Raw genomic sequence first — 25,846 nt, 5'->3', positions numbered from 1 at the left:
TAATACAGTGAAGCAGTGTGTTTCCAATTTCCTTTTTTCTATATACCTTTTTATACAACTCAATTATGAGAAATACTAAGATTATTGCAGTAATGTATTTACATTAAAAAATGTTAATATCTGATTATAGAGAAGAATTCTAAAGAGCATACTCCTGGTACCTGTAGATTTTAATGCCTATATTTTCGCCTTTCCAAAGGAACTATGCTTTTTTTGAAAGATGCTGTGTTTGAATGACATTTTTAAGGTCTACCTAATGCATTTTTTTTTCATACTAGTACTCTCATAGCAATATTATAGGCCCCAGCTGGGCAACAGGCAAAATGCACACTTCAATTCCTCATGTGATGTAGGTGGTAGAATATAATTAGACATGTTGGAAATCTTCCTGGGTGCTTCTGAGCTTGCTGAGAGATAGGTTTTCAATCATTTACAACTTTCTAAAATTTCTTTTTCAGCCCACAGCTTGAATAACAATTATAGGAGTCCTAGTCATAAATTTAACATGTCCTCATAAAAATTACTTTAGGGAGAATTCTGGAAATACTTAAAAAATGAAAATGTCATTGATCTTTTTAAAATATCATTTATTAATGTATTCTATTTCTAAATCTACTAATATTATAAGATTTTCCTTTTGCAAGGAAATTTTATCATGTTTGTGTGATATTGAGATGGTAGAAGTTGATTTTATAATAATCATTTTTGGGGAAATGTTATTTACATACTGAGAATAGCTTTAATGTGTTTTTGTAGCAAATCTTTTTTTTTCTTCTTATAACTACCATATCTTCACACAGACTTCATTTGCTGTTACTTTTCCTCATGAAGAAATTTGCTAAATAAAATAAAAGGAGATAGTTATATGGAAATATGGAGATATGAGTAAATATTAATGGACTTAACAGAAATAATAAATTGTGTGATAAATATAACTTTGAATTATTTATGTGATATTTTAATGGATAATAGTAACTAAATCCAAGAATGAGATGAAATAAATTTGAATGAATGTATATGGGCATCAATGCAGATATTTTAATATAGATATAAACACTAAATTTGAATTAAATAATATACAAGTCAACACAGTACATGAATGAAAATATTTAAGCATTGTAATAAAAAACTTGCAAAAAATGCATTTGATCAATTCCATTATAAAGCTTAAGCATGCTACAAAAACTAGTGCATAAAAGACTGTTAGTTACATAATAATTAGTGAATAAAGTGAAGGATATTTTACTAAAAATTGACTTATTGTTATTGCAATGCCTCCCTTGCTTTTGAGTTATGGATTATCAGATAATAACTTGAAATAAGATATGTTAAGCAAATATATCTTATAATAATTCTGTTTAGCCATCTATTGAGTAATTGTGTCTATTGATGGGGGTGGGGAGAGACTCTTAGGAAATAACCATTCTTGGCATTGATATTGTATTTTCTTTTCTTTTAAAATATATTTTATTGATTTTTTACAGAGAGGAAGGGAGAGGGATAGAGAGCTAGAAACATTGATGAGAGAGAAATATCGACCAGCTGCCTCCTGCACACTTCTTACTGGGGATGGGCCCTCAACCAAGGTACATGCCCTTGACCGGAATCGAACCTGCGACCTTTCAGTCCACAGGCCGACACTCTATCCACTGAGCCAAACCGATTTCGGCTGATATTGTATTTTTATGATCTATAAATATCTTGGAGCAGCATCATTGCTGTTGCTTTGAAATCCAAAATGCTCTTGTCAATTTTTTTTTTTTTTTAGATCTCTCATTCCTGGATGCCAGGTTAATTTTAGATGCACACTAAAGTGTTGATCTGCTTGGAAGAAAAAAAATATTTATACGTGCATATCCTATTATTACTAGTAAGATCAATTTATTGCAGCCAAATAAGATCTCACATTCTTCCATCAATACTTGGGCATTGTAAGCTTTACAATGGTGGGGATACTTTATTCATTCAGAACAGCAGTTTTCAACCTTTTTCATCTATGGCGCGATTAATTTAGTAAACTAATTACTAAAATTCTGCTGCACATTAAAGAATATATCCAATGCCTATCTAACAAAACAATAGACATAATTTGTTTTCAAAGTAAAAATTGTTGTTGCTTTTTTAAATTTTAAATCCATTGCTTTTTTATTGTTTGAAGTATTACAAATAGTAGTACATATGTCTTCTTCCCTCCCCCCCACATTGATCTACCCCAGGCCTCCTCCAGCCCCCCAGTACATGCCCTCACTTGCCCCGCCCCCCCAGTGTCTTGTATCCTTTGGTTATGCTTATATGCATGCTTACAAGTCCTTCAGTTGATCGCTTACAGCCCCCTCCTAACCATCCTCCCTTGCCTTCCTGCTGTAGTTTGGCAGTCTTTCAATGCTTTGTTGCCTCTGTATCTATTCCCCCCCCCCCCATTTCTTTCCTTTAAAAATTCTTGCCTCTGCAGATTAGAAATAAACATAAAAAATGTTTGAGACCCAATATCAATGTCCAACAGTTCTGAGTCCCCGTTTCAATGTCAAACATAATTTTGAGTTACTCACACAGGAAGGCTATTGTTTTGTTTTGGCTGTTGTCATTTTTTTTTTTTAACTTGACCTCTATGGAAAAAGAGGTCAATGGGTTTCACTAAGTAGTCAGTGGTGGCGTGTTTTAGTACTTCTCGTGGCACACTGATTGAAAATCGCTGTTTATTGCAAGCCACCAGTGTAGTGAAAACCATCACAAATCTTTGATATACTGTTGCAGTTTCCAGTTGCTTTTGAGTTTGCTGAGACAGTCCTTCACTGCCACACTGAAGTTTGTAGGATAGACTATTGATTTTTACAGTTATTAACTATGAGTATGGTTAGGTTAATTGAGTGTTTTAGGTACACACTAAGCATAAATGTAGGCCACTGTTCTTTTCATTACAAATCTGAAGCCAGTTAGGAACATAAACAATGTATAAAGCACTAGAATTGATTTACTCTACAAATATTTGTGTTCAATTCTGAAGATCCCGGTGTCCAACAGAATTATAGGGTCTAAAATGAAACTGGGACTAAATTTAAAGTAAAAACACATAAGACTAGTAGCATTACATTAATAAACAATCTGAATGAATTGATGTAAACCTCTGATAGCTAAGTGAATTAATAAATTGTTTACTCATAAGTTAAAATCTGCTTTGGTTTCAAATGATAGGAAAAAATGATAAATTAAAGGGATCTCCCACACAAGTTATATAGAAGCAACAACAAACAGTCCAATTAAAAATTGGACAGAGAACCTGAAGAAACACTTCTCCAAAGAGGACATACATGTGGGTAATAGACATATGAATAATAGATGCTCAATGTCACTAACCATCAGAGTGATGCAAAATAAAACCACCGTGAGCTATATCACCTCATACCTGTCACAGGACTTGGCAAGGAGGTGGAGAAAAGGGAATCCTGCACTATTGGTGGGATTGCAGGTGCAGCCACTCTGGAAAACAGCATGGAAGTGTCATAAAAAATTAACTTTGGAACTACCTTATGACCCAGGGATTCCACTTCCAGGTATATATACAAAGAAATCCAAAGCACTGATTTGCAAGAATATATGCACCCCTATGTTTATGGCACTTATTTGCATACACCAAGATATGAAAAAAACACTTTCTGATTTAAAGCACCCTTATTGTTTTTCTTATTTTTCATTATGAAGAATATACAGGAAAGTTGGGAATTCAAAAGCAATAGTGATCATCCCATTTTTCTTTGTTTCTTGATCTTGGAGAAAGTGAGGAAATTTGACATGGAAAAGTGGATTGAATCAGTAGGATTTTTCTACTCTAGCCACATAATTTTGCTGGAATACCCATCTTAAATTTTCAGAACTACTCTACTATCAAATATTTTGTTTTATTTATAGTTGAATACAATTCACACACACACTCACAACAAGAATTAAACATCTTTTCAGTCATAGTAGTCAACATTTATGCTAATATTATAGTCAGCCATACTATAAGCATATTTGTCTTATTCTAATTTAGTCAGGGCATCAATCACAACCAGTAACCACAAAAAAACAGTAGAGATATTGATATTAACTCAGGTTATTTTACATGTAATGGACTAATATAAATTTTGGGGATATGATATGTAGTCATTCAAATAGTAAAATTTTTAAAGCCAGTGAATGCTAAAGGTAAGCTCACATCCATGTAAATCCTGCAAGACTTGCCTTTGACACCAAAGTCATGGCATTTGAGCAGGGATAATCAACCTGAAGGAAAGTAGAGGGGAAGATACAGCAAAGGCATCTACATGTTTTGTTGCCAAATATTCTATTTTATGGAGACATCATATTTTAAGTATTCATTCACCAGTAGATGGACATTTATGTTGCTTTTATTTTTAATTTTTTGGCTTTAATAATAATGCTGTTATGGGCACTCATGTATAAGTTTTTGTGGACACAATTCTTTCACTTGGGAGTACAATTCCTGAGTCATATAGTAACGCTGTGCTTGTGTTTAAATGAAGATCACACTTTTTATACAAAGCCCGTGCACCGTTTTACATACCCATCATCAATAAATGAGGGTTTCAAAATCTTCATCTTTACCAACACTTGTTATTATCTGTCTTTGTTGTTCTAGTCATTCTAGAGCAGTTCTGTGGTTTTCACTTTCACTTTCATGATGGCTAATGATGTTGAGCATCTTTTTGTGATCTTATTGATTTTCTCTTGACTTTTGAGGCTCTTTAGGGAAGTCTTGTCTGTCACTCCAGCCACTTGATTCCTCTTCACCTTGGATGTGTTTTGCCAGCTCCAGTTAGCTTTTTTAACTCTTTGAACATGCTGTTACCCATATAATCCAGGCTTATGTTGTTTTCATTTCCTTCCTAGCTTTCCCTCTCTTTTTGCTTGGTCAGATCTCACTTTATGCGGGTACCCAATAGATGAAGCTCGATACTTAGAAGGGTTCTGTATTTGGTTTAATATGCTGCTGTTGCTGTCCTGAAATTTGTAATATTATTAAATAAGAGATCCCACATTTTATTTTGCAGTGGGCACTTACTATTATGTTGCTAATCTGATGCCTTGCTAACCATTATTATTTATCCTTAAGGTCTCAGTTTAGGCAGACATACCTACAAAAAATCATCCTAGACTTCTATAATATATACTGTATTAGGTGTTCAGTCTGAATTTCATCTCTACCAGCATATATTATGTATAACGTTTGATTTCTTTCCTTGTGAGACTTTTCTTCTAGGAGCCTAAGGGCTTTTCCTTTCTTATCCATTTTTCTGTTGAGCCCAACTTAGTGCCTGAATACTCGCAATAGTACAATATGCAGTTCAACCACATAGTTCTGACTCAGGTGGTGAACCATATATCAGAAGTAATTCGGAACATGAGCTCCAGGGTCAGAAGTCCTGGATATCCATCCACTCTAATTTAGAAGTGGTGAGGAACCTGGGCAAGTTTCCGAACCTCAATTTACTCATATTTAAAATGGGGATGACAGTAGTCCAAATATCATAGCAGTTTTATTGGCACTTAGTTAACGAATAAAGGTGAAACTTTTTAGAATAGTGTCTGACTACCATTTAGTATATGTGTTAGCTGTTATTATTGTTATATTAAACTAGAGGCCCTGTGCACATATTAGTGCATGGGGGAAGGGGTCCCTTGGCCTGGCTGGCAATTAGGGCCAATCAGGGCCAATCAGGACAGACAGCTGGGGAAGCGACCATGGAAGGTTGGCCAGCCGTAGGACATTAGCTGTTGGAGCACACTGACTACCAAGGGGGCAGCTCCTGGATTGAGCATCTGCCTCCTGGTGGTCAGTGCATCATCATAGCGACTGGTCAACCAGTCGTTAGGCTGACAGGTTTTAATGGTCACTTAGGCTTTTATATATATTTATATTGTAGAGGTCCAGTGCATAAAATTTGTGCACGGGGGGTCCCTCAGCCTGGCCTGCACCCTCTTCAATCAAAGATCCCTTGAGGGATGTCCAACTGGCAGTTTAGGCCCAGTCCCACAGAGATCAGGCCTACACCAGCAGTTGGACATCCCTTTTCCAATCTGAGACTGCTGGCTCCTAACTACTCCACTGCCTGCCTGCCTCATCACCCCCTAACTGCCCCCCTATTGGCCTGGTCATTTCCCAACTGCCCCTTGCTGGTCTGGTTTCCCCTAGCTGCCCCCCTTGCCTGGCCACCCCACAACATCCTCTCCCCCTGTAGTCTGGCTGCCCCCCAACTGCCTCCTTGACAGCCTGGCTGGTCCCTAACTGTCTGAAAGGAAGTCAGACATTCATAAGATGTCCAGTTACCCATACTAATTAGCATATTACCCTTTTATTAAGATAGATTCTTTTTTTTAATATATTTTATTGATTTTATACAGAGAGAAAGAGAGAGAGATAGTTAGAAACATCGATGAGAGAGAGTCATCGATCAGCTGCCTCTTGCACACCCACTACTGGGGATATGCCCGCAACCAAGGTATATGCCCTTGACCGGAATCGAACCCGGGACCCTTCAGTCCTCAAGCCGACACTCTACCCATTGAGCCAAACCGGTCCCGGCTGATTCTTCTTTGTTGAATTGGTGGACTGTATATACAAAGAGAAGAAAGGACACTAACAACTGATGAAGAAATCATGTAGATTAAAATATTGTGCATAGCACTGTTTAATACATGAACTTACACTGCTAGGAGGAAGGTAATTATATAAAAGTTCAGTTCATGAAATAAAAATAGGAGGAAAATTAGAAAGTTGGGATCAAGCCTAGAGGAAAGGCAAATTGAGGCTAAGAGTAAATGTATGAATCTTATAAAGAAGAAACAGGATCTGTTTAAAATTATTTGCTACATTTGTCAACTCAACACAATGTTAGCACAGTTTTGTGAAGTGAGTCTGAATAAATTAATGCCAATAACCTTCAGAGAGCATCTGTTTTCTTGTTTACATATTTAGCCCGCTATGCCTTGCTGCCACCTTCAAGCATTTGAAGTTGAATTTGAATTCATTACGGATTTAATACCATCATGAAAAGGCACACGGAATATAAAACGCAAGGGTGCAATGTTTTGTGTGTGTGTGTGTGTGTGTGTGTGTGTGTGTGTGTGTGTGTGTGTGCATTTGCCTTGGATTCTGCAAGCATTCTCTGTTTACCCGCCCAACATCAGGGAATCCCACCTGACCTCTGTTCTGTGCACGTGCTGGCTTCCCTCAGTTCTTTCACGTGCCTTCTGGAGACATTTGCCTGGAATTCTCTCTACTGCACCACCCCTCTTCACCATTTTAAAATCTCAATCCACATTTCAGTTTACCAGGGAGCATGCCTCTGACTCTACCTCTCTCCTTCACTTAACTCCAAAATAAAACTGTGTGGCTCTTACACAGTAATTTTCAGTATATATAATTGATTTTAGAGAGGAAAGGAGAGAAGAGAGAAAAAGAGAGAGAGAGAGAGAGAGAGAGAGAGAGAGAGAGAGAGAGGGAGAGAGAGAAACAGAAACAGTGATGAGAGAGAATCAATTGGCTGTCTCCTATATGCCTCGCCTACTGGGGATTGAGCCCACAGCCCGGGCATGTGCCCTGACTGGGAATCGAACTGTGATCACCTGGTTCATAAGTCCATGCTCAACCACTGAGCCACTCTGACTGGACTGTATTATCTTTTAATGTAGTATCTGTCTTCTCTGGTTAACTTTAATTCCACTATGGGTGAAAGTGATTCTATTTTGCTCAGCATGTATCCCCCAGTGCCTAAATGCTTATTGTGGAATAATTTAAAAAAAAACATTGAATAACTAAGTGACATGATCCACAATTCTCTCAAAAGGCCATAAAGGTGGTGGTGGTGGGGCATCAATGACTACAAAAAGGTTCAAAGACATGAGTGTAAGGAAGAAGAAAGGTAGGGAATGCCTCCACCTTCAATGTGTTGTGTACTACAATGGGATTCTAAATTTGGCAACACATGTCTAGTCAGGTAAGATTACAAATAAACACATCTATAAACAATGCATTATATAATTTTAAATGTCTGACAATCAAAAGTGTCAAGAAAATATTCACACAGGCACTAAACTGAGGAAAGTACTTATCACATAGTTATTTTATTATTAAAAGGACAATAACCTATAAATAATAATTTTATAAAATTATGGAAATACAATTCAAATAAGCAGTTCTTAAACTGACCTTCTGGAAAGGCAAAGAATATAACTCAAATCAAATTTCAGAGAGTGTCTTTCTGGAAAGGATTAGAATAATAATGTATAGTCAGACACTTTACTTTTTTATTTTTTATTTATTTATTTTTTAATATATTTTATTGACTTTTTACAGAGAGGAAGGGAGAGAGGATAGAGAGCTAGAAACGTCGATGACAGAGAAACATCGACCAGCTGCCTCTTGCACAACCCCTATGGGGGATGTGCCCACAACCAATGTACATGCCCTTGACCAGAATCGAACCTGGGACCTTTCAGTCCGCAGACCAATGCTCTACCGCTGAGCCAAACTGGTTTCGGCAACACTTTACTTTTTTAATCATCTTACCTAATACAGTGGAAGAAGCTGACAATACTAGATAGACAGCTAATATATCTATTAACCTGTCTCAATAAAAAATCAGGTGTCTTAAATGAATCTTAAGTTGGTGGAGAATCAAAGCCAAGATATAAATGAATTTTCTTTCAGAAATGGATAATGCATTTTTACAGCACCAGGAGGGAAATGTCTTTTGGAATGTCAGATATGAGAAGGAATTACTTCACTCTACAGTGGAAGTGGTTGAGACTAATGCATATTGTGCAGTATTATAAAGACAATGTCAAGTCTGAAAATGACTTATAATTACCCAGGGAATCATGCATCTTCCCAAAGAAATTCTATTCTTCTCAAATTTTTTGTTAATAATTTTATATTTATCAATAATAACTGTTAAATACCAACGCTTTTACTAATAGACTGCTAGTTTTTATAGACACAAATAATTTTGCACAACTTGAAAATTTGTCATTTACAACAGCAAGACACTATGTAGTTTTCAGTGGAGGTAAATATTACCTTTCAATATTACAAAAGAAAAGAAAAATACTATTTCTGAATGGAAAAATAAAGAATTTGCTTTTAATAAGGTATTTTTCACATTCTAATAAATATGATAAATTCAAGTTTTTAACCCAAAGTAAATAATGGCTTAGTGATTACATTTTATTTTCTCAAATTATATGTAAATTTCACCATAACTCAATGTACTTCATAATAATATTAGAATAGAATGGTTTAGTCCTTGGCACTAGTCAAAGTGACTTTCATATCAAGTGCCACAAATATCTTTTCATGTTTGTTCAATTATAATATCATCCTATAAGTGAATTTTCAACAAAACTAGAAAAAGGCAGTGTCCCAAGAAAAGCACAAACCTCAATGAAATGATTATAAGTAATAGATAATAATATATAATATACTAGTAAATAGAATATAGAATAAATAACATATAAAATATATTATAATAATAATAATAATAACAACAACAACAGAGCCAGGAACTATTTTGAATATAAATTGATAGTTGGCCAAAAACTATAAAGGAATGATGATAGAATCCTGCTGTCTAAATGTGGAAGGGATAAAAGGGGACTAACTTAAGACAGGTCTTTAAAGAAGGGTACTTATGGAAAACACAGGGCATCCATGACAGTACACATAATTCAAATGAAATGGCATCCAAATTATAAAGTGTGCTTAGACAGGAAAGCGGTGCCATATGGAAATCCTTTAGTTTCACGTTGAGGGGTAGGAGTCCTATCTGGAAGGGAATCTACAATGTTATTTTTGATTACAGAGCACAAGGGATGTGAAACCTTCATGAAGTTGTTATAAGAATTAAAAGTTGTTTTTTTTGTTTTGTTTTGTTTTTTAAAACATTCTGAGCTTCATAAGAAATAATTCCTGCAGCTGGAATGATTTCTTTTTTTGCGAGAAAAACATAGAAAATAGCTTAATGTTGATGACTTTTGCAGAGTCAGGGAGTCTTTTTCGGTCACATTCAGCCTCAGTGTGATTGTTCTCTCTGAAAAGCTGAGACGCCTGTCAATATCCTTTCAATGCAGCAGCACCACTGAGATTGTAAATGGGAAAAGCACAGAACAGATAGGTCTCCTAAGCACAACTGCTGACGATTGGAAATGATAATGTGGAACAAGATGATCAGCTGTGATTTCTCTTAATTGGGAATACACATAGATAAAGATTCAGAAACTGACCCAAGACTGAGGACAGGTATGGCATGGGTCATGGGAAATAATTGGTATGTTTCATGGGAAGAAAGTCCACGGGGAGAACAGGCGATGTGAGGTGAGGGGGTGATGTGTTCAGGTCTGCACATGCCAACTGAGACCCATGTCAGAGGGAAGAGCCCTGGGAGTGAGATATCTGGCTCTGAAGCTCCAGGGAAAGAGAGATTCTGGCTGGAGAGGGAGTGACTAAAGGTCACCCCTGTAGATATGACTGAGCAGAGCATCTTAACTGAAGGGAGAACAGAATCTAAAAACAGAATGCAGAGAGCACAGGGAGAGAGGAGACTGCAGCTGAGAGAAAGGAGTAGTCAGAGAGGTGAAACGGAGAGAAACTGGAGTGCAGGTTTTTGAAAACCAAGGGCAGTCAGTGCATAAGGAAGAAAGGATAGCTCCGTTAGGGCCAGTGGTGGATAGAGGTGCAGGGAGGGAAGGACCAAAGAATCCCCAAAGAACACCCAAGTGCATATTGAAGCTAACTTACCTGTATAACAAATGGGCAATTTGGGTATGATTTTTAAAAAATATATATTTTTATTGATTTCAGAGAGGAAGGAAGAGGGAGAGAGATATAAACATTAATGATGAGAGAGAATCATCGATCAGCTGCCTCCTGCACACCCCACACTGGGTATCCAGTCTGCAACCTGGCCAAGTGCCCTTACTGGGAATCTAACCGTGACCTCCTGGTTCATAGATCAGTGCTCAACTACTGAGCAACACTGGCCAGGTGCCATTTTGATTTTGGATTTATTCATTCTGAGTTAAACTTTTGTGAAGTTTGGCTTTTCCCCCTTCCTTTTCTCTCAATTAAGTAAATGAACTTGGAAGTTGAACATGTTAAAAGTTGGCAAAAGAGAAGGTCCTGCTTGAATACCTCACCTTATTATTTTTTAGCAATACTCGGAAGTGGGAGACATAGGGTTGGCCTAGAAATCCTGATGTACATTGCATGAAGCATTGCTAGTATGTTTATCTTTGCTTTTGAAGACTATTTTTTTCTGATAATAAAAATATTGAGTGACTGTATGCCTATATAAAATTAAAAAGTGAAAAAGTAACTGTACTCTGCACCAATCAACTTGATGTTTGAAAGAAGAACTTTAAAATAGTCTTTTGGTATTTATAAAGAAACATTATTAAATGCCACATTTTAGTAATATAAAATACATGAATGTATTAAAATTTAATTGAATTTCAGTCATATAGAAAATTAAACAACTATCATATTGTTACATAATATACATATATTATAATACATATGGCATAAATAATTTATGGGGCACTAAAACCTCAAATATTGAAAACAACTGAACCAATAATAGTTACAGTATATTTCAAATACATTATAAAATGCTAACAACTCAATATATTTTCTGACAGTATGAAGTAAAATTCAATGAAGAAACGATCTATGTTTCAGTGTATGTCCTATAAATGTATTTAAATGATTTAAGACACTTCTAGCTATGCTGATTTTGTTGCACACAATAATTAATTCTCATTTGAAATATAATCTATAGAGTATTGGGTTATAAGCAGTTCCCTTATTTGAGTCAATATTCACAGAGTAAGTAATTAATCATCTTCATATAGTTTCCACTGAATCCCTAAAAGGGAGTTTCATAGTGCTGTGTCTTAATATTTTGTCTATGATGCATCTGGTGTTAATTATGCTTATGAACAGTACTGTTGCTTTTATTCAAAAATGAAAACTATAATTTCCTAATTTCCTGAAGGCTTTTATTTTCATAAGCCTTGATATGTTCTCCTTACGTGGTGGAATGAAACTGAAGTGCCACAGGCATATCATTTTTATTTGTAGGTTTTAGGCAGAATTGAAGGCATTGTTATTGTGTGGTTATGTTTGCAAAGAACACAATTGGAAGCCAACAGAACTTTTCCTGGAAGAACATGCAAGTTTTTTTTTTTTTAAAGAGAAAAGAGCATACTACTAAGTAAAAGATATTGCTAAAATATGTGTGTAAGTTTTCCTACTCTCAGTCTCCATGCAAGCACTTGGACAGGTAAAATGAATAAACTAGAAATTAACTACACTAATAAAAGAGTAACATGCTAATTGACCATACCTTTGCAACGTCCATAGCCAATCAGGAATGTGTATGCAAAATAACTCAACAAAGATGGTGGGTTAATTTGCATACACTGGTGCTGCACCTCCACAGCCACTCAGGGCATCTGGGCAGCATGGGAAGGTGGAAAGGTGGAAAAGCAGCTCTGGACTGCAGTGGAAAGGTGGTTTCAGGCCAGAGTGGAAAAACAGCTTCGGCCAGAGCAAAGTTCATTCAGGCAGCCAGGGGAAGGAAAGCCCATTCTTGCAGGAATCTTCATGCCTTGGGCCTCGAGTATATCATAAACAGAGAAACATTAGGTTTTGGGGAAAGAACACACACACACACACACGATTGAATGCTGGTAAGAATTCATTTTGTTTACTGAGTATATCATAAATGCTGTGTGTTTGTCATCATTTTACACAAAAGAAACATAAAATCTTTCTTTTTCCCCGACTCCATCTAAACAGAGCCCAGACGGCCGTCTGGAAGTCAAAGGGCAGCACGGAAGCTCATCCCTGCAGATTAAAGATGTGAAGTTGTCCGACTCGGGAAGATACGACTGTGAAGCTGCGAGTAGGATCGGGGGGCACCAAAAGAGCATGTACCTTGACATTGAATGTAAGTCCTTTTCACTTTGTATGCTTACCAAAGAACTTCTTATGCTTTGAAAAATATGAATTTTTACAGGAAGATCCAACTGCCTATGTAGTTTGTCTCTCAGTAGTTAATGTATAGCTTTAGAAAAAACATAGCTGCTCAAAGCCAGTTATTGGAGACATCTAGTGGATGCTATGGGACATTAAACAGTGCTGTACTGGTATATATTTAATGATCTCAATACTGCTTACCCTCATAACCATTCATGTTAAAACTGAAACACAATAGCAAATAAACTGTATTATTAGGTATTGGTGAGAGGTCAACATTTCCTTAGATTTCTATGTTTATTATAACATTAACCGTCCTGTGCCTCACAGAGGAAGTGAGAGTTTTTATTTCTTATTTAAGCTGTTTTGTTGAATTATTTTACATGCTCATAAGATATGGTATAGTATTTTTTAGTGATTGAATATAACAGTACTTACATTTTTATCAAACTAGTGTTTATAGTCTGCAAGTAGGGACTGTGACAAAGAGAGTTATTAAATAATTATAAAAATGTATATCTTATATTTGGGAAGTGTGAAGGCTAATGTAAATGATGGCTACACAACCAATCTTAAGTTATGGCATGTGATTTTGGAATAATTTGATAAACATGATTTTTATAAAAAGGAAAAATTTAACATTATTCTTAATAAATATTTCAGAATCATCAGTGTTGTAGGTTCTCTGATACTTGAAAGAAAATAGCTGTCTTAGTGGAAATGTGTAAGATACGTACTCCTATTGACAAAATGTTTCTACTACATAATTTCTATTTTATTAATATTGATATAATGTAATAGTAATTGTGAAACAAGATGCATTTCTAATTGAGAACTCTAGAAAACAAATATTTCCCCAAGAATAGATGCAAACAAATCTCTATTATTTTAGATATTTTTAAACCGCTTGTCTAGAAATTAATGGAAAGATCAATTAAATGATTTATGTCTAAGTTTTCCTTTTAATGTTTTGATGATTTGGATTTTACATTAAGGTCAATGATTCATTTGGAGTGCATTTCTGTAGAGTCAGTATGTATTGTATTTCCATATACAATATACACATGAATCATTCAGCAGCACTTATTGAAAAGTCTTTTATAGCTATGGCTTTATAGATATCGTTGATCTTTACAAAGCTTTAGTTTTTCCCTTCACTAATTTATACTTCCAATTATATATATATATTTTTCTAGTTTTCAGATTTTGATTTTATCTTTATTATTTCAACTGTTCTATATAGTTTAGATTTGCTTTTCTCTTTGTAAATTCTTAAGGTGAAATACTCACGCCATGTTGGAATGTGCATAAGGTAGTTACCCTTTCCCATTAGAATTGGTCTTATTCTCCAGACTCATTAAATAGCAAGAATTATTGAATTCTGTCCTGAACTGTAAATACTGTGTTGTGCAGACTCTGGGTAATTTGACACCATCTGGAAAAGATGTTTTTAAGCAGGTAATCACCCCTAAGTTCTGTGTTGCCTCCTGTAAGCAGTGATTCAAATCTCAGTTGACTCCTAAATTCTTTGCTATTCAAGTTTGTATCCTGTCCTTAGACTGGGTTTCTGTGGTTATGTACACAGAATCATGGCATCTCCTTTTCAATTCCTCTCTGGAATTACCTCTACACTATTCAACCAGTACTGGATTATTTCCAAGATACCTCTGTACTTAGGGGAAAATTTTAGCTCCAGAATCACTTTGAAGCTCCTCAACAAGAGCCTGCCTCATACACAATGCTATATTTTAATGCAACTTTAAACCATAAAAATACTTGGTGTCCTTATATTTCTTGGAGACAAGAACATAATGGTCTTAGTTTTCATTTCAGCAGTTTTTCATTTATTTCTTCCCCTTGTTATTTTCAGAATTCATTTTTTTGTTTTTTGAGTCATCACACTGATCAAAAGATTGTTTAAATTGAAAAGTCCTAATAGAAGTTGATTTTTTTGTTGTTTTTTTCTCCTTCAGGGTATCAATCTTTTATATAGTCAATTTTATTTGATTTTACATTTTTATTTTTGCACCAACCTAAATATTCCTACAAAGTGTAATAAGTTCTACATATGGAAATAATTTCAATTTTGAATTGCGGGATAGGCCAGCTTTAATTGAGGTTCACAGTTAGATGTTCAGAGCTTTTACTTGTAAAGGGTTAGTTCTACAAATATAGACTGAATTTCAGTAAAGCAAAATAAAGTGTTCTATATTTGATTATTAATAAATATATAATCAAAATTGAATCTTTTATTCTATTAACATGTTTTTTTTTTCTTCTCTTTTGTTTAAATCTCCAAATAAAAGGAGTTCTCTTATGGATCTAACCTATATATGAATGCTCTATTTAAGCTGTCTTCTCTTGTTTTTCCACCGTGATGAATATCTTTTAAATATCTATTACAAATTATATGTGAGTCAGTAGAAGTCTAGCTTCCTCTTTTATTTGTCTAGGTTCCTATAATATTTCTTCATATATGTCAATTAGAATTCTCTATTTTTCACAATTAAATTTATTAATGAAATCAAGGACAATGCTAAGTTATGTTGGGAGTCTAGTTCACTATTCCATCCTAATACTACATTTAAGAATAAAATTTAGCTTTAGCATGATATTAATTTGCCCAAATTATCTATTATATGTATTTGAAGTTATTGTTTTCCTGGTACTACTATAGTTTATTAAAATTGAATCAGATAAAACATTAATAGTAGAAGAATATAATGTGGTAAAACCTACTTAGAAATCATATAAATATGTTAATGAAAGAAGACTTTATACTTAAGTACAAAGTAATATAATTATTTATTTTGATTGTATTCATTGCCAAAGTTCAAATTATATTAATGTGGTATAAATATAGAAAATGTCACACTGCTATCATTTGTCTAAAGTTAGTTCTATTTGGGAGTTTTGGGGTTAAATAATCATTTGAAATATGTAATTAGAGTTATAATTTAAAATTTAGCCTGCTCTACTCTTCAGTTATCTTTCTTATAAATTAGTGAAATTATTGTATATTAGTTTGAACAGTTTGTTGTTGTTTTTGTTGATAATACTGCTATCTTATATAGTAAAGAGGTAATATGCAAATTGACCATCACTCCAACAACCAAGATGGCTATCCCCATGTGGACACAAGATAGCTACCACAAGATGGCTAGCAGGGGAGGGCAGTTGAGAGGGACAAAGCCTTCAAGGGAAGGCAGTTGGGGGAAATCAGGCCTGCAAAGGAGGACAGTTAGGGGCAACCAGGCATGCAGAGGAGGACAGTTGGGGGTGATCAAGCCTGCAAGAGGGCAGTTAGGGGCAACCAGACCTTCAGGGAAGGGTAGTTAGGGGCAACCAGGCCTGTAGGGGAAGGCAGTTAGGGTCAAGTAGGCCTGCAGAGGGCAGTTGAGAGTGACCAAGCCTACAGGGGAGGGCAGTTGGGAGGGATGAGGCCTGAAAAGGAGGGCAGTGGTGGGGCAGGCCTGCAGAAAAGGGCAGTTGGGGGCGACCAGGCCTGTAGGAGAGGGCAGTTGGGGGCATCCAGGCTGGCAAGGGAGGGCAGTTACAGGTTACCAGGCCAGCAGGGGAGGGCACTTGGGAGTGACCAGGCCAGTTAGGCATCATTCAGGTGGCAGGGGAGTGGTTAGGGGTGATCAGACTGGCAGGCAGAAGCAATTAGGAGAAATCAGGCAATCAGGCATGTGAGCAGTTGGGAGCCAGCAGTCATGGATTATGACAGGGATCCCAGATTGCAGAAGGTACATACTGAGCTGAGGGACATACACCCTCCCCCCCATGCATGAATTTCATGCACCAGGCCTCTATTTTGTATAAGTCTTATATTTTTCTCAAATGAAGATTAGTAGAAATTTGGGTTGGCTCTTGCAACTTCATAGCTATGATTAGTATTGACTAACTAATAAGCTTATTTCTTGGTAATTAAAACCTGTGATAAGATAGGATACTTTATTTAGCAACAAATTTATAATCCATTGTATTAAAACTTTCAGTATCTTACATAAAATGTCGTGAGATGTTGTTTTAAATAAAAATTTGATTTTAGAAGTGGTAAGAATATTTTTATTCTACATCTTTAAATCAAAGCACTATAGAAACTATGAAAATTATGAAGACATTACACAATTTCACACAAGAAAATCTTAGTAGAATAGCCTTTACTGCCCAATTCAAACATCTACAATATAATATTGCCAAGAATGAGTGGGAAAGAATCAAACCATTTATAATTTGATACCTACCACATTTACTGTAATAGCACTAAACTTAAGGTATTTAGGATATTACTAAACCTTTTTATTTTATTTTTAATTCAAAACCTCTTTTGCAATTCATCTACACCAGAGTCCTTGGCTTCTTGCCATTTCATTTTCAACATTTCAAAGGCATTACCCTTACTAAGAAGCAGAAGTTGAACTAACATTCTAATTTATAAAACAAAAGCAATAACAGGGGTGTGATATGTGTTTTAATGCAATAAGCACTGATTACATAGTATGTTTGATTACAATTAGAATGTTATTAAGTTTTGTGACTAGGTACTCATTACATATTACCAATTAACTAGAGTTAATTATTTAATGTGATAAATTTAATTTAACAGTAACGTGATAACAATGCATGTTAAGATGTATTGAATTTTTCATTTACATTTTTTTTCTCATCGAACTCTCTACACCTGTTTTTAGTCCATGTTAAGCATAATAGCAATATTTACGTGCATTTTTCTCCTATGATATAAATGTTGTTAGAAATATTAGAAACATTTTATGGCTATAGGGATAATAGTCTTATAACACAGATTCAAGTTGCTTTCATATTTGCACACATTCCATAGAATTAATAAATCTTTGCTACCCAGGCAGTATGGCTCAGGGGTTGAGTGTTGACTTATGAACCAGAGGGTCTTGGTTGGATTCCAGATCAGGGCACATGACTGGGTTGAAGGCTTTATCCCCAGTGTGGGGCATGCAGGAGGCAGCAGTTCAATAATTTTCTCTCATCATTGATGTTTCTATATCTCTTTTCCTCTCCTTTCCTCTCTGAAATCAATAAAATATATATTTTTAAAAGTGTAAACAAATAAATATTTATTTTATCTTTCTTTAAGTTTTATAATCTTAACAGTGATTCTAGTAGCATGATTGGCTGCATGGACAGGATAAGTCAAATAAGATGTGAACATGATTTTAACATTTAAAGAAAATTACCTCAGTAAACACTTAGATGTTAGAAAAACTCCGTGGTGTAGCAGATACACAGTTTATACCCATGATTAAAATCTTCTCTCATGTCTCTTTTTCACTCACCATAATACATTTAAGCTGTGCAAACTTTAAAGGGGATGGCTCATTTGCAGAAATAAATTGCTTCTAATGCCAGCCACTATTTAGGCTTTATATTCAATATGATAATTTCAAGGACAGCATCTGGGAGAAATACAATGCTTATTTGTCTAACAAGCAGATAAAAAGAATAGAATATTAAAAGAGAAAGGTAAAAAAAAATATTTTCCCATTTGGCTGCATTTTTTTTTAACCCAAACTTTCCAGGAACCCTCAGGGAATATTTATAATATCCCTTTTCTCACATGCACAGATGCTATCAATTATTCTAGTTTTATCACATTTTTATCTAAATCTGACAGATACCATTTTATTCAAATGTTGCTAAAACATACGTCAGATATTATAGCCACAAAGCATTCTAAAGGACTATTAGGAAATATCTAACCTTGGAAAGGATAAACCTTACAGATAAAGAAGCACATATCAAACAGTTGTATTAAACTAGTCATTTTCTGTAACTTCTAGATGTATCACTGTCTCTTGGCACCTGCTTAACTTAATTGCCCAGAAATATGGAACCCTGCCCGTAATTGACCACAGCTTTCACCGTTTCTCTGGAATGAGCACCTTGCCCAGGGATCTCAGTTCTCACTGGCACAATGACTGTTTTAGTTTGGGACGCTATAATAAGATGCCATAGACTGGGTAAAAGGCATGTGTTTCTCATGGTTCTGGAGGCTGGAAGTACAAGATCAGGATACCAGCCTGGTGAGGTTCTTGGTGAGGCCCTCTCGCTGGTATGTCCTCACTTGGCCTTTCCTTAGTACATGTGCACAAAAGGAGAGACATCTCCGGTTTCCTCCTTTTTTCTCTCTTTTTCTCTCTTTCTCTCTCTCTCTCTCTCTCTCTCTCTCTCTCTCTCTCTCTCTCTCTCTCTCTCTCTCTCTCTCTCTCTCTCTTTCTCTTTCTTTCTCTCTTTCTTTCTCTTTTTTTCTTTTTTTTAATATATTTTATTGATTTTTCACAGACAGGAAGGGAGAGGGACAGAGAGCCAGAAACATCGATGAGAGAGATATTATATTGGATACATCGACCAGCCGCCTCCTGCACACCCCGCAACTGGGGATGTGCCTGCAACCAATGTACATGCCCTTGACCAGAATCGAACCTGGGACCCCTCAGTCCACAGGCCGACGCTCCTCAGTCCACAGGCCGACGTTCTATCCAGTGAGCCAAACCGGTTTCGGCTCTTTCTTTTTTTAAAAAATATATTTTTATTGATTTCAGAGAGGCCGGGAAAGTGAGAGAAAAATCAAAACCTTAATGATGAGAGAGAAGCATTGATAGGCTGGCTGCCTTCTGCATGTACCACCCTGGGGATCCAGCCCACAACTTGAGCCCACCGGAAATCAAACCGTGACCTCCTGGTTCACAGGTTGACGCTCACCCACTGAGCCCTGCCAGTAGGGCTCTCCCTTTCTTTATGGGCATTAACCCCATCCTGGGACTCCACCCTTATGACTACAATGAAAACTAATCACTTTGTAAACCCCGACCTCTACATATTGTCACCTGGAGTAATAGCTCTTTGACGCATGACTGTCAGGTGGGGGCAGGGCACATACATCCAGTCCTTTGCTGTGAGCTTTCTTGTTTTGATAGAGAAGGCTACCTCACAGATAGAATTGGTGCAGACTTTCACAGAATGAAGCTGCCCCACGGAAATAACATCTGAGATTGAATCAGACCAAGCCTTCTGGGACTTCCTTCCCTGAGTTTTGTCGTCTAGAAGATCCTGGAAGTTTCACGAAGACTTATGGCAGACTTTTTACTGCCTTTTCCTCTGTCTGGACTGCTACAGCAAAGTACCATAGACTCTGCAGCTTGCAAACAACATAATTTTACTTCTCATAGTGTCAGAGTCTGCAAGTCTGAGGTCAGGGCGCCAGCATCGGAGCAGGGGAAGGGGTACAGAGTGGAGGAGGGGGCAGAGCGTGGGGAGGCTGGATCGTGGTGAGAGTTTTTTCTGATTATAGTATGTTGTTTTCTAGTTCTGTCCTCATATGATAGAGAGCATAGAAGACCTACTAGTTCCTCCTTCCTAGGATCGCTTGCCAATAGATTCAGCTTGGATTTATTGCTTTATATCTTAGTGCAGAATAACATGGCCACCCAAGTTAAGGTACTTGATTCTTGCAAAAGACCAGTGCAAACCTTGAATCCAGTCAGCCAGAATTCTGTGGCCATAAACCCTCGACTCCTCTGACTTCTTAGTTTCAGTGGAACAGAGGCAAGGACTTGTTCTACCTCATATTGTCTATGTGTTGATATCTATCTACTGACTCAAAATAGCTCATAGTTTGTGGTGATTTAAACCAGATGGCAGTTTTCTAATATATTGTGTTTTATGAAAATAGATTTTTCAAAAGCATAGTATTAGCAGCTATGTCTAGACTTTAATGAATCTTCTGGATCTAGTCCTAGGAGGTTGGTTGACTTATTTTACTGAATCCAAGCTTTAATTTCCTGATTTGAAAAGAAGAAGAGATGGATCTATACCCATGATTTTATGAATTAGGTTAAGATCTTAATTACTTTGTTCTAATTCAACAATTTTTTAAAATATATTTTATTGATTTTTTACAGAGAGGAAGAGAGAGGGATAGAGAGCTAGAAACATCGATGAGAGAGAATCATCGATCAGCTGCCTCTTGCACACCCCCTACCGGGGATGTGCCCGCAACCAAAATACATGCCCTTGACCAGACTCGAACCCGAGACCTTTTGGTCTGCAGGCTGACGCTCTATCCACTGAGCCAAACTGGTTTTGGTGTAATTCAACAATTTTTTTTTATCGGGCATGTACTATACAGCAAGCACTTCTCTAGATGTTGAGTATATATATAATAGAATTCAACAGAGCAAACAAAAACCTTACTTTATGGACCTTACATCCTAACAAGAAAACCTAATAATAGACAAAACAAAGCAGTGATATATATATATTATGGCAAACAGTGAAAAGGGTGAAAGAGAAAAAAAAAACAAAAAAAAAACACAATGTAGTGTGATACATCATCAGCTAATGGCGCAATAATTATACACAGTACACAATCCAAATCCTGTGGCATACAAAAATAATTCTCCTTCTCAAATGATGACAGAAACTACTTGGTCACTCTTTTAACCAAATTGACAATAACAATAAAACATTTTTATTTTTATTTTTTTTAATTTATATATTTTTTAATATATTTTATTGATTTTTTACAGAGAGGAAGGGAGAGAGATAGAGAGCTAGAAACGTCGATGAGAGAAAAACATCGACCAGTTGCCTCCTGCACACCCCCTACCGGGGATGTGCCCGCAACCAATGCACATGCCCCTGACCGGAATCGAACCTGGGACCCTTCAGTCCGCAGACCGACTCTCTACCACTGAGCCAAACCGGCTTCGGCAATATAACATTTTTAAAAGAACATAAAAGGTTAAAGAAATACTTCCTCAATTAAATCTTTGTTATATGCAGCATTACTCATTTGGATTATATGTATTCTTGCTTCTGTAAACTTTTAATTTAATTGTTCTGATTTTTAAAAATTATAAATTTTATTATAAAACAATTTTTATAATACAATTAGATGCCCAGTGCATGACATTCATGTACTGAGGGGAAGTGTCCCTCTGCCTGGCCTGCACCCTTTCGCAAGCTTGGACCCCTCAGGGGATGTCCATCTGCCAGCTTAGGCCCGCCCGCTTAGCTTTGCCTGGGAGGTGGGAGAGCCTCCTGCTGCTGCAATTATGCTTGCCAGCAGTGAGCCCAACTTCTGGCTGAGTAGCACGCCCCCTGTGGGAGTGCACTGACCACCAAGTGTCAGCTCCTGGACTGAGCACCTGCCCCCTGGTGGTCAGTGCACTGTCGTTCTGCCATTTGGTCGATTTGGATATTAGGATTTTATCATATAGGATTGTGCATAGCAGTATACTACCATCTGTTTTATATTTATTACCATATTCATTCATTAAATTAATATTGATTAATGCTTAATATATGCTCGTTTATTATGGGAAAACAAAAACAAAGAGCACACATTTTTAGCCTTCTTTCTTCCAAATACTGTTTAAAAGTGGAGACCCATGTCAATCAACTATTATTTTAGGAGGAGTTGTACATTTTCTTTGTTTACTATAATGCAGTGCTCTGAAAATATATCACATATGATTAATTTACAATCATAACTGAATTGCTTTACTTTTCTCCATATAGCTCAAAATATTTTGCTCTATGTATGTAAAAATAATTAAATTTTGATGCTAGTTTACCTCTTTAAATTAAAAAGGTGGTTTAATTGAATGTACATTAAAAATAAAATATATGACAAATAAACAGCAGTTTAGCAGAAAGTAATTGTGATCTAATTCCAATTAAATAGAATTATGATTATTGGAAAGTTATAAATATGTGACAATCATTACCAATTTTCATTCAAGAAATTTAAAGTGAAGTAGAAAAGTGTTACAAAATTCCCTACATTTTAGTCTTCCAACTAAGACATGGTAAATATAAAGGTAAAGTGTGTTAATAACCATACCTAATGTAATGTAATTGTTAATAATTTAATTACATAACGTGCATTGACAGGTCACAAGCACTCTGTTAGCTATTATCATCATCATTATTATTTCTAATGTAATTATTGTTATTATGCAAGCAATAATTCTGAATATTGAGAGTTTTTGTTTTCTATTTGTTGTGACTGAGATATTCCTTAATGCATATAATAGGTAGCATTGTTGGATGCACAACCACTCACTATAAGATAAAAATAGTAGAAATTTTTTAGTTTGCTTTTGATTGTTGTTTTTAAGTCCTAAAGGCTTGATTGAACTGTGAAGTTTAAGAAATGAATAAGTTTGTAGAGCTATATACAAACTTAAGGAGAGATATCAAATTAAGACAATAAATGAAATATTTACATTTTACTTAATAGTTTTTTCAACTTTAATAGAGTGACACACTGAAGTTGTTTCACATTAATAAACCAAATTACAAATTGTTCTACTGCTAAATCAGGCAGATTCTGAGGAAACAACATTATCTATATATATAAAAGCCTAAGCAACCATCGCAACCAAATGGATGACCAACCAAGCCAATAGGGGGGTTAGTGGGGTGACCAAGCAACTAACAGCAGTTTCCTTGGGATGACCAGGCTGGCAGGGGGTTTAGTGAGGGATAATGAAATGACTGAACAGCAGGCTGTGTGGGGTGAACAGGTCCACAGGGGGAGGGGGGACAATTTGGGGCAACCAGAACAGCAGGGGGGGGGGCAGTGAGGTGTGACCTGGCTGGTGGGGGACAGTTGGGGCAACCAGGCCAGCATGGGGGGCAGTAAGGGGTGACCAGGGGGGACAGTTAGGGGTGACTAGGCCAGCAGGGAGATCATTGGGAGCAACCAGGCTGGTATGGGGAGCAGTAAGGGGTAACAAGGCTGGTGAGGGACAGTTAGGGTTGACAGGCTGGTGGACAGTTGGGAGTGACTAGGCTGGCAGGGGTAGCAGTTTGTGGTGATTAGGCAGGCAGGCAGGTGAACAGTTAGGAACCAATGGTCCCGGATTGTGAGAGGGATGTCTGACTGCCAGTTTAGGCCCTAAGATCAGGCATAAACCAGCAGTCAGACATCCCTCGAGGGTCCCAGATTGGAAAGGGTGCATGTTGGACTGAGAGCCCTCCCCATGCACGAATTTTATGCACTGGGCCTCTAGTTTTTATTAATAAAATAATTTTAACACTATTGTATCTCTGGGACCAATGCTTTTTTTTGATGACTCAGAAATTTTAAGATAAGATTCACTAAAGCTTTGTTTCCTACATTTATATATGAAAATATTTATAGTAATGGCATAGTATTTAAAATACCATAGCTATTTACAGAAAATTCAATATATAAAGCAATAATAGAGGATAAAATAGCCTTAAGTAGCAAAGTACTTTTATTAATATTTATATATGTGACTTAGGGAGGAAAAATATTAAGACAAGGAAAGAAGAAAAATGTAGAAAGAGGAATAATTTACTTTATATTCAAACTTCTCTTATAACCAGTCATACTTATATCACTAATAACAGTAAAAGTATATGCTAAGAATTCAAATATAGGCATATCTCAATATAAATTATGCTAATGACTCTAGGGTCATAAAGTATGCTGAGATTTATGTATAATTTGGTTGTTCAAATTTAGTATGGAAAATGCACATCCAGTACTATGGTTACAGTGGCAATAAACACACATCTAACTTAGTATTCCATGTAGCCATTAGAATTCCCACGACACATGGAATGAATCTAGTTAATTGCTGTAGCTGATTCGGCATAAGAGTGGACGTAGAGCAGAACTAGATCTATGAAATTATTAATTAAATTATCCTCTAAATGTGCCAAAGGATATATTAGCATTTATTCCCTTGGTGGTTTCCCTCATCATAAATCAAATGAGAAAACCTAATGACTGAACAGAGCATCAGGTATTTTAGATATATAAGAAAATGTACAGTTGATTTTTAGCTAATTTAAGTGGCTGGCTTCTTCACAAAATAGGTAATAAAGGTCTATGAAAGAAAATGTATTGCTATAGAATTAAGACTGCATTAAAGTCCTAAGTTCTGTGATTTTGGGAAAGTCAAACAAATATCTGTGTGCTTTTCCTTTCCTGTTAAATGGAGTGTTGATGTTCTGGAATACATATCCTGGGTTTTCATTCGTTCACTTGTTATTCACTGAGTACGTACTGAGCATCAAATATAAATTCAGGTGCTGCACAGAACTGTAGGAAAGGCATCATTGTCCTGCTCTCATGGGATTTATGCTTTAATTAGGAATATGGAACACACAGCTACATTAAGATGAAATACATCAAAAAGTGATTAGATAGATGAGACAGGTAGGCAAGGAGCTGAAAGCAGGCAAGGTTAGGAATGATTACAGTTTAAGGAACCAAGTTAACCCAAATGTTGACAAGGCCAGAGAAGAGATATAGGCCAGCTAATGTAGAACTGTATAAAGCTATCATAAAATATTTTGATTTAATAAGTGTATAGAGAATCTTATAGAAAGGTTTAAGCAGGATAGCAATATGATCTTAAAAGAGAAACTGGTAGGCCAGTCAGCCAGGAAGGAGAGGGCTTCTAAGAAAAGTTGGCCAGGTAATGGCCTTGAACATGGTGTAGTCATGGCAATGCAGATAAGTGAGTGGTATTTTTATATACTGCGATTTATTGGTGAGGAATGCGTGCCAAAGCTTTTTATAATTTTTTAAATATATTTTTATTGATTTCATAGAGGAAGTCAGAGAAAAAGAAACATCAGTGATGAGAGAGAAGCATTGAATGGCTGCCTCCTGCATGCCCCCTACTGGGGATTGAGCCCACCACCTTGGCATGTGCCCTTGACCTGAATGGAACCTAGGACCTTTCTGTCCACAGGCTGACATTCTATCCACTGAGCCAAACT

The 25,846-nt window shown here is 36.3% G+C and overlaps 1 protein-coding gene across 2 annotated transcripts in view; it reads left to right on the top strand.

Moving 5' to 3' along the window:
• Positions 1-25,846, top strand: part of NCAM2 (neural cell adhesion molecule 2) — a 387,613-nt gene that overhangs the window by 278,279 nt on the left and 83,488 nt on the right. For both annotated transcript variants that reach the window (XM_036446724.2, XM_036446725.2), the window contains exon 9: positions 12,857-13,007. In XM_036446724.2, coding sequence (XP_036302617.1) covers positions 12,857-13,007 — 151 coding nt within the window. The remainder of the gene's footprint in view (positions 1-12,856; positions 13,008-25,846) is intronic.

The sequence above is a fragment of the Pipistrellus kuhlii genome, unplaced genomic scaffold (genome assembly GCF_014108245.1).
Source record: "Pipistrellus kuhlii isolate mPipKuh1 unplaced genomic scaffold, mPipKuh1.p scaffold_m20_p_2, whole genome shotgun sequence".
NCBI lineage: Eukaryota > Metazoa > Chordata > Mammalia > Chiroptera > Vespertilionidae > Pipistrellus > Pipistrellus kuhlii.
The sequence above is the reverse complement of the archived record's forward strand: the minus strand, read 5'-3'. Positions and strand labels throughout refer to the sequence as shown.